General features: G+C 36.8%; 1 protein-coding gene across 4 annotated transcripts in view; it reads left to right on the forward strand.

Moving 5' to 3' along the window:
* The window catches only part of kif18a (kinesin family member 18A), a 118923-nt gene that overhangs the window by 35571 nt on the left and 70399 nt on the right, over positions 1-12953 (forward strand). For all 4 annotated transcript variants that reach the window (XM_063061759.1, XM_063061762.1, XM_063061760.1 and 1 more), the window contains one exon: positions 11189-11365. In XM_063061759.1, the coding sequence (XP_062917829.1) occupies positions 11189-11365 (177 nt within the window). The remainder of the gene's footprint in view (positions 1-11188; positions 11366-12953) is intronic.

Genomic DNA, 12953 nt, shown 5'->3' on the forward strand with positions numbered 1-12953 from the left:
GCTTAGTACAAGAGGACATGGCTTTAAGGTAAGGGGTAGGAAGTTCAAGGGGGATATTAGAGGAAGGTTTTTTACTCAGAGTGGTTGGTGCGTGGAATGCACTGCTTGAGTCAGTGGTGGAGGCAGATACACTAGTGAAATTTAAGAGACTGCTAGATAGGTATATGGACTTAAGGTGGGGGTTATATGGGAGGTAGGGTTTAAGGGTCAGCACAACATTGTGGGCCGAAGGGCCTTACTGTGCTGTACTCTTCTGTGTTCTATAGTCAAGACAACTAGGATTCAACATTGAGGGTAAGATGAGGTCTAGGCACAGGGACCAATAATGGTATAATTGATGATGACAAAATATCAAAGGAACCATGTAGCTTCCTGGTTCATAAATGCATATTAAGAAGCTTTACAATTTTATTGTGTCAACCTATGTTGGTTTCAAAACTTAAATATTTAAGCTGGTGAAAATGCACTTATGTTTGTAGATGGAGCTAAGGTTCTCCAAAAATAAAATACACACTATCAAAAATATAGAAAGCAGACTATTCATAAATGTAACCAATGCCTTCAATAAAGCAGATGCATAATTATTAGTCATAATTAAATCATAGGAATTTTTGTATGTGGATTACTGAAATTTTCATGCAGGATGATTGAAATTTTTAAGGACAAAGATTTGAAATGTGGCTATTATAACAAAGTAATTAAATATTAATCATACTAATTGATTAAGATAATTAATACCTTGACTAAGTTAGTGATATCACTTCAAAAGCAAAAGTTTTCTGTGGTAAAGGAATGTTTTTGTTAGTTGTACAGTAGTGGGATATCCTTTGGTCCACTATATCTATGCTAACTAATGAGTAGCCACATGCACTAATCCCATGTAACACTCAAAATGCTGGAGGAACTCAGCAAGCCAGGCAGCATCTATCGGGGGGTGGGGGGGGGGGTGGAAGTATAGCAGATGTTTTGGGCTCAAACCTTTTGGTAAGACTCAACCCATTTTATTTTCCCTAATATTGGTAGCAACTCCACTAGGTTATACCACTCATCTGCAGACCAGAGGCAGTTTATAGTAGCCAATTAAACTATCAACCCATATCATCAAGGAGACTGTGCTGACTCCACAAGAGAGTACTGGAGGCCAGGATTGAACCTGAGTTGCTGGATCTGAAATCGGCTGTACTACCAGCTGTGTGCCTTTGTCACCTGCATATTTGCATACAGTTGCACTGATGTATGGGCTTGACAGCTACTATTTTAATTTATCTTCTATATGCTTCCCCAGTACTCTCCAAGCAATCACATTTAAGTGTAGAACAATGCAAAATAGCTTATTAAAAATTGGAGCAAAGATGAGAAAGTTGTGTGCAGAAAGACAAATTACAGTCCATTGGGATAGAGGAATAAGGATAAAAGAAATGTTAAAGTAACACCATTTTTAAACCTGGCATTAATCTTCTCCGAATGGAATGAGATTTCATACTTGTAAAATTAAAACATTTCTGAAAGCAATGGTCTGAATTTGAAACTGTTTGAATGTAAAAGCAGATAAACAGATAAGAGCATGAAGTAAAAAACATGAGTAGGCCATTCAGTCCAATCTCTGGTTTGCCATTTAATAAGATAATACTGCCACAAGGCACTACTTTCCTGTACTAAAGTATCCCTAGATCCATTAATATTCAAACCTTTAGGACCAGCACCTCCTTGGGTAGAGTATTCCACTGATCAGCGCTCACTACATTTAAAAAAAAAATGTCATTTCACCTTAGATGGCATGCCGTGTTATTTTGAGGCTGAGACTACTGATTCTAGACACCTCAGTTGTGGAAATCATCATCCCTATGTCTACCTGTGAGAATTTTGTGTATTACAATAGTTTATCATCGTGTGCCTGTATAGAACATTGGTCATTCAGCACCTGAAGAATTGTCTACACTGTCAATTGACACGCTGCAGCAAGGATGGGGTAGCTTTAAAAAGAATGCTGAAGAAATTTATAGAAACATAAGAACATAGAAAGCCTACAGCACAATACAGGCACTTTGGCCCACAATGCTGTGCCAAACATGTACTTACTTTAGAGATTACCTAGGGTTACTCATAGTCCTCTATTTTCCTAAGCTCCATGTACCTATCCAAGAGTCTCGTAAAAGACCCTATTGTAAAATAGAAGGCCATACTTATAAGGAGTGATTGAATTGGTTGGGTTTATTCTCATTGGAATGCAGGAATCTGAAGGTGACCTCACAGAGATTTGTAATTTCATGAGGGGCATAGGTAAGGAACCTGTGGATGTCATTTTCCTTTTGTTGAAGTCTAAAATGAGATGGTGCAGGTTTAGGATCTGAAAGCACTCTGGGGGCTAAATTTTTCCACACATGATGGTGGTTAAAGGGAACAAACTGCCAGAGGAAGTGGGTAGAGTTAAATGTAATTACAACATTTAAAAGATATTTGGATGGGCCATGCATAGATGGATATGAGCCCAATGTAGGCAAGTGAAAAGGATTATTAGCCTGTTTCAGTTCTGCATATCGCTCATTCCTCTGAAATCCAGTGTAGATCTAGTCAGCTTAAACTCTTCCTATAGGATAACTCACACACATCACTATTCCAGAAATTATTCTGCTTAATATTATTACACTCCTATGATTAATATATCTGCTCTTGAGTGGAGAGCTTAAACCTGTACATAGTATTGCACCACCAGTTTCACCATTGTCATACATGATTGTCGTAGGATATTTTTACTCTTGTGCTTGAATCGTCTTGCAATAGCTTGCATTTCTATTTGCTTGTTGGACCTGCACCCTAAACTGGTGCCTTTGACTTCTATGCCAAGTCCTGATGAGGGCAGTAATAGTTCACCTGGCAGAGGACAAGGTATTTCTGTCAACTTGTGGATTTCTGCATTTTAGTTTCAAGTGCCAGCTGATTTACCCCGTTTAAAATACTAATATTGATGTCTTTATAAAATCTGGGATACCATAAAACCTGGATCTTTGTATTATTGCAAGTTCCCATGAAAGTTATTGCTGAATGAATTGAATATTTAGATTGGTCTAAATTCAGGAAAATAAAACATTTGTTTTCTATTTGAAGTTTAATAAAACTCTTTAACATTATTATTTTTGTGTTGAGGTGATCATATCTGTCATTAAATTAATCGATGAATTAGTCATATCTCAATATGCACCTCTGTGTTTAATCTCCAGAGCAATCTGTGAAACTTTAAGGAGGAAACTTTTTTTGTCGAGAACATATCAATATATTATATTAAAGTGAAGCCAATCTGTTTGTTGACTTGTCAATCGCACCATAAAAGTGTATTTGCAGAATGAAAGTGTTGATCAATGGATGTTCTTAAGTTGGAAGGTGCTCTTTTATCCTTGTATTATTTTCTCCTTTGAACTATTGCAGGAATAATAAGTTTATTGTGTAGTGAAACTACCTTTTCAAATAAACATTTTACTTCACTTGAAAATAGAAACTATTTGAAACTATTAAGTGACATAGAAGTTTCAAAGGCTGGTAACTATGTACAGAAATCTAGTGCTTTTGATCTTCGTACTCATTTATAGAAGTAAAAAGAATTTAATTAAAGTAGATGTAGAAAAGCACAAAGATTAATGCAGTCTTCAAATACATAACATTTGCTTTTTGTGTCTATAGATAAGATGAAATAGTGTGTACTTGAGGGATTTGGCAGGTTTTGCTGTGTGTTCATATTATTTGTCTGGACCATCACCGAGGGGAAGATAATAGGCAATGGAATCAGGGTGCTAATCATACCCATTCCTTTGTCTTCTGCATGCCAAGCATCCTCTCCAATCACCACCATCTTATGTAGTCCTAAATGGTGAAAATCAGATGCACATTTATCTTTATTGCATGAGGATAAGAGTTTAGATAAAAGGAAGTATTGTTAAAACAATTGAAATACTCTGTTTTGGTCCCCTTCTTTAAGTAGGAATATACTAACAAAGGATTTACCAAACTAATTTGGATGAGAGGATTATTCTACCACAAGCAGCTAAAGAGGTTGAAACTCTTTGGGAGTTAAGAAAACTAAATGTTATTATATCAAAACATAGAATGCTAAAAGGGTATGGAAAAAATAGATGTTGACATTTTTCCACTCGGGACTTGAGAATACATTCATTAAATCATTATTAATGATAATTTAAAACTTAAATACTATAGGATTTTTTTTAAACTGAGGATGATAAATCTCTGGAATTCTCTGCCCTAACAAAATCATGGAGGCTAGAAATTTTAAATACGAGGTTCTTCTTTTTAAATTATGAACTGAGTACTATGAGAAGTTGGTACAGGAGGGGAGTTAGGATCAGGTGACTTACTCCAGCTTTTCTTCTTTTCTAATTAGAATTCTTACAGTGTCTGTGTACCTGTGATATCACACCTATATCCATGGTCTTGAGACCATGCACTTGCTGATCTCAATCAGTTCAGATTGGCAAAAACATCTCCACAATCTATATCAGCACAGGTGCACCACAAGGCTATATGCTTAGCCAACTGTTCTACCCTGATAATACTTCGATAAATTTACCTTACCATCTGAGGTATGCACCTTAAGTGAAACCTTAAGTTCCTTATTAGTAAGGGTGTCAAAGGTTATGAGGAGAATGGGCTCAGAGGGAAAATAAATCGGCCATGACTGAATGGCGGAGCAGACTTAAACAGCCAAATAGTCGAATTCTGCTTCAATGTTTTACGGTCTTAAGTGTCAGTTATCCCATTTAGTGCTTTAAAATTACTAATGAAGTATGCCAAAAAAAGGCTAGTCTGTTTTTCCACTTTTTCTATCCTTGTATGCATGCTTTTAGGTTCTTGAATCACCTCCTGTTAACACTGGAACCGATTCCTTTGTATATGCTCTCCTTGTCTTTGAGTCCCGAGTGAGCAGAGGAAATGTGATAGAATCCAGAAAGTGTCAGAAGATGCTTAGCTTTTAAAAATCACTACAATTGAGAAAACCTTTTGCTCAAGAAATTATAGACCAGTGAGTCTTACTTCAGTGGTTGGTAAGTTGATGGAGAAGATCCTGAGGGGCAGGATTTATGAACATTTGGAGAGGCATAATATGATTAGGAATAGTCAGCATTGCTTTGTCAAAGGCAGGTTGTGACTTACAAGCCTGATTGAATTTTTTGAGGATGTGACTAAACACATAGATGAAGGTAGAGCAGTAGATGTAGTGTATATGGATTTCAGCAAGATGTAGTGTATATTGATAAGGTACCCCATGCAAGGCTTATTGAGAAAGTAAGGAGGCATGGGATCCAAGGGAACATTGCATTGTGGATCCAGAGTTGGCTTGATAATAGAAGGCAAAGAGTGGTTGTAGACGGGTCATATTCTGCATGGAGTTCGGTAACCAGTGGTGTGCCTCAGGGATCTGTTCTGGGACCCCTTCTCTTTGTGATTTTTATAAATGACCTGGATGAGGAAGTGGAGGGATGGCTTAGTAAATTTGCTGATGACACAAAGGTTGGGGGTGTTGTGGATAGTCTGGAGGGCTGTCAGGGGTTAGAGCGGGACATTGATAGGATGCAAAACTGGGCTGAGAAGTGGCAGATGGAGTTCAACCCAGCTAAGTGTGAAGTGGTTCATTTTGTAGGTAAAATATGATGGCAGAATATAGTATTAATGGTAAGACTCTTGGCAGTGTGGAGGATCAGAGGGATCTTGGGGTCCGAGTCCATAGGACACTCAAAGCTGCTGCGCAGGTTGACTCTGTGTTTAAGAAGGCATACGGTGCATTGGCCTTCATCAACCGTGTGATTGAATTTAAGAGCCGAGAGGTAATGTGACAGCTATATAGGACCCTGGTCAGAACCCACTTGGAGTACAGTGCTCAATTCTGGTCACCTCACAACAGGAAGGACATGGAAACCATAGAAAGGGCACAGAGGAGATTTTCAAGGATGTTGCCTGGATTGGGGAGCATGCCTTATGAGAATAGGTTGACTGAGCTTGGCCTTTTCTCCTTGGAGCGACGGAGAATCAGAGGTGACCTGATAGAGGTGTATTAGATGATGAGAGGCATTGATCGTGGTGATGGAGGCTTTTTCCTAGGTATGAAAGGGTTATCACGAGTGGGAACAGTTTTAAGGTAAGTACAGAGATGTCAGAGGAAATTTTTTTTTTATGCAGAGAGTGATGAGTGAGTGGAATGGGCTGCCGGCGATGGTGGTGGAGGTGGATACGATGAGGTCTTTTAAGAGACTCCTGGATAGATACATGGAACTTAGAAAAATAAAGGGCTATCGGTAACCCTAGGTAATTTCAAAAGCAAGTAAATGTTCAGTACAGCATTGTGGGCCGAAGGGCCTGTATTGCACTGTAGTTTTTCTATGTTTCTATTTTTTTTATTCTAAGTTGTTTAGACTATTTGTAAAATAAGTTTTATTTCTATGTATATTTAAATAACTGAAATAATGTGATATTATAAGCCAATCTATAGAAAAGTGTGAATGCAAATAGATTATGGTGAAAGAATGCAACATGAATCTATTTGTTCACATTTCATGAATGAATAAGCTAAAAGATTTTTATACATTTGAGTTGTATAAGCAATGTAAAATTAGCCTATATTGTGCATAAACTTGTGGAAAATAAATTAAACTATGAAAGGCATCTCTAACACTTTTTAAGGGATTGAATTTAAGTTTGTGCTAATTTGGCATTTGCCATTGTTTTTTTTCATATTGAAGTTACTTGCATTGTTATATAAACGTTACAAGTATGACTATATGTATATCCTATTTGTTGGTGTGATTTTCATGGAATCAATGTGCACAGAATAGGTAATAGCTCTAGAATGCATTAATTGTGTAACAGTCTATCAGGAAGCAACATGGTGTCATAGCAAGTAGTGCTGCAGCTTCACAGCTCCAGTGAGTCTGCAGCACTACCTGGTTAGATCATGTCCTTTGTTGCTTTCAGAGTGGACTTTGCAAGTTCTTCCTGCTATTATGTGGGTCCTCTAGGTGCTTCAATTTCCTCCCACAATCTTGAGCCAATTATCCTCTTTATTTCATTTGAAAATATTTTTCAAGACTATCTCAAAAGTTTTGTGTTGAAACTTTGGTAACTCACTTTTACTTGCATGCATGTAGTTTACAGTACATTAGAAGCACAACCTCTTCCAAGTGTTGTTTTATGTGAAATAGTAATTTGTTATAGTATAGCAGTGCTATGCATATTCTGAAACTGATAGCTATTTCCAATTTTGATTATGAGCAGTTAAACATGAAAACCCAGAGGTGATGTTCTTGATATTAGCTGTTCCGCAGGATGTGCTTTTGTAGTTTGTGTAGAATCAATGAAGTTCATGGAAACTTTCTACCTCTGTTAATATTCAAAGGACCAATTAAAACATTATCCTCATTGAATGAGGTATATTTTATGTTAATTAGCATATAAACCATAATAATTGTTGAACAACTTTTCAGGTCTTTAAAAATTTCATATATATGGAGTATAATCTCTTGAATGCTTTTTCTTTGAAGCTATTTCAAATGTCCATCGATATTAGGATTATGTACAGTACAACCTAGCATTTACCTTCTACCTGTAAATGCTGAAGTTATAAAATAATTAGTCATTATGTTTTCTGCCTGCCCAGAATTCATTAGTCTGGTTCACTACTTAACCAGCCAGATGGCATCACTTGTTTGACACCACAAGCCTGTACTGAAGACATCTATTTGCAATTGATGATTGGAAAGTTATACTCCATGACACAGATCCCCATAAATCATTGTAGGAAGCTTTTCTTTTCCTTTGTCATCAGTGAGCAATGGTCCTTCATCAGTGACCAGAGAATCCAAACTTGCTTCTAATTTTTCAAGTTGTTCGGAGATCCCATTTGTCATTATATGGTAGTAGGATATATCATGTAATCTCAACAATTGTCATGATGTTATAACCCTGAAATACATTAACGTTTAGTCTTTGGCCACATATTGAACTATTTAATCTGTGGTAGACTTTTTCCTTGGTATGTGAAATAAAATGTAACTGAAGAGAAGTATTATGCAATCTTTCTTCATGATTTATGAGCAGTTAATTAAAAATACCATAAATTAATCTAAATTCAGCGGAAATCTGGTGTTGGCACAGTTAAAATTAGAAAGTCAAATGAAGGTGCTTGAGACATTCCAATGATTTAAATATTCCGATGTACTAACTAGAATATCTCATGATTCACAAGACTATTTTAATAGATAGTTTATTTTGTAATTCCAGAGCAGGATGATAAAATATTATGAATCAAAATCATTTTAGAAAAGCATGTTAAGGAAGTATTAGTAATTGACTAAATTCCTTTTATGGTTTTTAGCAACAAGATTCAGACTTTATGGATTTAATAGCATCTAACCAGTGATGCAGCAAAAATAGAGCTTTTCCGGCTAGATTTAGTGATAGCTCTAAGATGATAATAAAGTATACCTCAGGACGCAAGTACTTTTTTTAAAGAACAGCAACTTCCCTGTTTCTCCAAATTTAACAAGTTTCCAGAGGGAATGCTAAACTTTCTTACTTAAAAAAACTGAGCAATGCAACATGCAAAATGGTATGTAATTGCTATAGTTCTAATCCTCAAATAATTGACATTTTAGTGAGAATTGATTCGATTGCATTCAGCTTTTTCGCGGTACGATTTCTTACATACTGCTATAAACACATTAATAAAAAGTTAATTTTCTTCATGCAATCCTGTGTTAAAACTATTTTTCTCAATTTTGCTTTTAGTATTTGATTTGACATTGAACTAAATTTTACAGCCTGCATTTTCTGCTTTGTATTCTGTGTATGAATTGGAGAAAATAAATGACTAGTATGTGGGTGCTAAGTCCTAGATTTGTAGAACTTGTAGGGAAATAACTTTATAAATGCAGGTGTTTCAAAATTAAATTGCATAATGCAGTGTTTTCTAATTCAGTCAGACTCAGGATAATATTGCTCCCTGTGGAAAACTTGTACGTATATAGCATTCAGGCAATTAATTGAGCAAATTTCATGTTTCACTTCTCTTTGCCCACCACCTGCCAAATTGTCTGACTTTGACTGAACACTTTCAAATTAAGCACAATCTTTCTCCACTTTTTCCCTCCCACACACTCCCTACCCTAACCATCTGGCCATTAAGTTGTCAATGATGCTGCATCAATATCACCCCTGATATGCGCTTGAGCAAAGATTATGGTACCATCGATCTAAGAATCCTAGAATACATGCAATCTAACTTCAAAAGAAAACCAGGCATTTTCTTGCTGATGCTAGTTCATTTGAGTTGAGTTCCTCTCAGCGCCTTTTGGTGCATCAGCCGGCAACCTTGCCGTTCCTTTAGCATTTGTCTGTCTTTTTTGCAAGGGCAAGTTGCTAGCTCAATGCTCAACCCAGCACAGATGGAAACCATGCAAGAAGCTGGCCGGATTCGAACCCAAGACCACTCGCCCCGAAGTCCGGTGTGGATGCCACTACATCACCAGACAGCAAATGCTAACTCATTTAGTGTTTTGAATATTTTACACAAAAAAAAATCTGTAGTTATTTCTTTTAGGACGACAAGACTATCCATTTCCTTTATACCACCCATAAGATATTCATATTAGGTATAGTAAATAGATGGTTGAGGAAATTTCATTTTTAAACTACTGTGAGTAAAAAAGCCACTTTGGGTTCATGGAAGCACAAGGTGGGCCACAGGAAACATTTACTAGTCCACATTTGCCTATTATTATGGATTACAGGTTTAAAGAGCAAACAAAGCAAACTTACAGCAGTGTGCCCACTGTACAGTTCAGGAACCTTATATCCTGATTATGTTGTCACCAAATTTGATTGGCAGGGAGTTGCCGATTACCTCTGGCTGTGTATGGTATTGTTAATGATATGCAGATTCATGCTACATAGAAAGTTGACCAGCAAGGGTAGAGGGACTAATAACTGCTGTCATTCAGTAATGGAAACTTCAGTTGTCGCTTCAGACCAGGGTATAAATTAGATATAGTCATGTAACTTCTGATCTGAGCTAACAAAGGACAGGTATATAAAATGCACTAACTTATTTCTTGGTATTCTGGGATAGGTAGCAATCAGCTTTAAATCCAATATTTTCAATCCAGCTCTAATTTCACCTTTCTCAGCTACTTTCTCAGAGCAAACCTTTATGTGTAACTGATGGAAACAATGTTGTGTTTGTTTGCAGCGTTTTCCAATCCCACCCAATAAATAATACAACCAGATAACTAGGTGCTTCCTGTCGTAGTTCACACCTATGCAGGTGTCATTTCTCTATTGTACTTCGCATGTGTGATAATACTTACAAATCACTTAGCAACTAAAATTGGATTGAAGCATCACATTTCAATTTTTGCATTTTCTCAACACTATCACTATAATTAAAGATACCGTGTTTCAAATCGTAGAGTGGAATTTAACTCATATCTTTATTCATATTCAAGAATGTTGTCATCTACTCCAAGTTTCCCTTTGTCTTGGCTATTTCCTCTAAAATGTAACTTCCATTACTTACTAAATTAGTGTTCCATATTACCAACTGTCACAATTATTAGTGTCTGTTGATTTGATGGTGGGATGTTGTTGACGGTAGAAGAAATTACAACATGGAGATCAGTGGAATGGAAGATGATGATCTGGGATCTCTATCCTTGCTCTGTCCAGGAATAGAGAAAGTGAGAGCAGAGATGGGGGAAATGAATGAGATGTGATTGAGGGTTCTGCCTGCTATGGTAGAGGGCATGCCACTGCTTAAGAAGAGGCTCTTCTATGGAGAAAATCCCATCATTAAGGAGGGACGTACTGGGAAAGAAGATGAAGTCTTTGTAGGAGGCAGTATGGGAGCAAATATAGTCAAGATAGCAATGAGAGTTTTGTCAGCTTGCAATGAATGTTTGCGATAACTAATCCCAAGGTAAGGGTATAAAGCATTCATTCCTGTTTAACCGGTTACTGAGAATTGAGACATGGTGTCTAAGGACAGCTGCAGAATCTACAAACTAAAGTTCATGAAAGTTTTAGACATGCAATAGTTTCACATTAAATGTGATATCTTCTGTAAATTCCTCTACTTAGTGTTGTGGTATATATTCACAAAATCTAGTGTTATGATGTATATCTTATTTTACAGAGAAAGACTCAGCATATTCCATACAGGAACAGTAAACTAACTCGACTTTTGAAGGATTCTCTGGGAGGAAATTGCCAAACAATAATGATAGCTACCATCAGCCCGTCTTCTTTGTCATACGAAGATACCTATAACACACTAAAATATGCCAATCGAGCCAAAGATATAAAATCTTCAGTAAGTTTTGTTTGTGTATGTTTGCTAATTGCAGTTAGAAAATCAAATTTAGTTTTGGAAGCACTTAGCATGTCTTGCAGCATCCCTGGAAAGAGAAACAGTTAACAGGTTAAAAACCCAAAAAATGGGGAAATAAAATAAGTTAGTTTTAAGGAACAACATTCTGCTGGAGGAACCCAGTAAGGTCAAGCGATACCTCCTGAGGGGTGCAGTGGGAGGCATGGTCAGGGTTGCAGACTCCAGATTTCAGCATCTGCTGTATCACTAACTTGGTTTTAAGTTGCATAGACTGTGAAGAAGAGCTAGACAGGACAATGAGCCAATCTGTGATAGAATGAGCCCGGGATTCTTTAGGTGAACCCATTGTGTATGGAGCCAGGAAGTTAATGGATTAATCAGCACTATTAGGGAGAATAGAAAAATAAAAGACTGGTAAAACCTATGAATCCTGAAACCAAAAGGAGAATGGTTGAAATGCCCAGCAGATCAGTCAGTGATGTGGGGAGAAAGAAACTGTGTTAATATTACACTTAGATAATATTAGAATAGAACTGGTCAATTCTGATACAAACAGAAAAACTTGAAATTGCTTAATTTGACGTTGTACCCTCAATCTAAAAAGTGCACAGATGTAGAATGAGTTGCTCTTCCACAGCTTATATTGGACCTCATTGGAACACCCTCTTTGCAGTTTAAGCCCAACTTTATTTTCTGAATTTTTCAATTGTGATAAACAATTTTCAGCCCGAAATTTTAACTGTTTCTCTTTTCACAAATACTGCAAGAATTACTGAGTGAGTATTTGAAACATTTTCTGTTTTTATTTTAATCTTTGACCATCTGCAGTGTTTTTGAGTTCCAGCTCTGTAAGTAAGGTTAGAAAATAGGGTCAGAATGTAGGAGAGTCCAGAATCAGTGCTCAGAAACAATTTAGATCTACCTTTTACAAGTGAATATCCTTATATTTCTATATGCAATGCTTTTTGATTGGATCGTGTTACGGGCGGGTGTGATCAAAGACATCTGCAATCTCTCATTATGGCAGTCAGAGGAGCCACTGTGGAGGACTGGAAAAAGCTGCAGAAATTTGCAAATTCAACCAGCTTTATCGGGCACACTAGCCTCCTCAGCATCGAGGACATCTTCAAATGGTGATGCCTCAAAAAGGCAGCATCCATCATTAAGGACCCCCCTTCACATCATCCAGGAAATGCTGAAATCAAGAAGGAGCTACAAGAGCCCGAAGACATACATTCAAGGTTTTAGGAACAGCTTTTTTTCACTCTGCCATCGGATTTCTGAATGGACAATTAGACAATGAACCCATGTACATGTATATACAGTATATGTGTGTATGTATATACATATTTGTAATTTATAGTTGTTTTATTATGTATTGCAAAGTACTGCTCTAGCAAAGCAACAAATTTCATAACATATCTCAGTGATATTAAACCTGATTCTGAAACTATTTAAAATGGAAAGGAATTAGAAAAAATTGATATTGAGAATTTATAGGCTGAGGAGCAAAAAAATATCAAACTGAACTACTGCAATGGCACCATTGGCAGGTGGCTTTAAAAATGAT

Source organism: Mobula hypostoma, chromosome 11 (genome assembly GCF_963921235.1).
Source record: "Mobula hypostoma chromosome 11, sMobHyp1.1, whole genome shotgun sequence".
In the NCBI taxonomy this organism is placed as follows: domain Eukaryota; kingdom Metazoa; phylum Chordata; class Chondrichthyes; order Myliobatiformes; family Myliobatidae; genus Mobula; species Mobula hypostoma.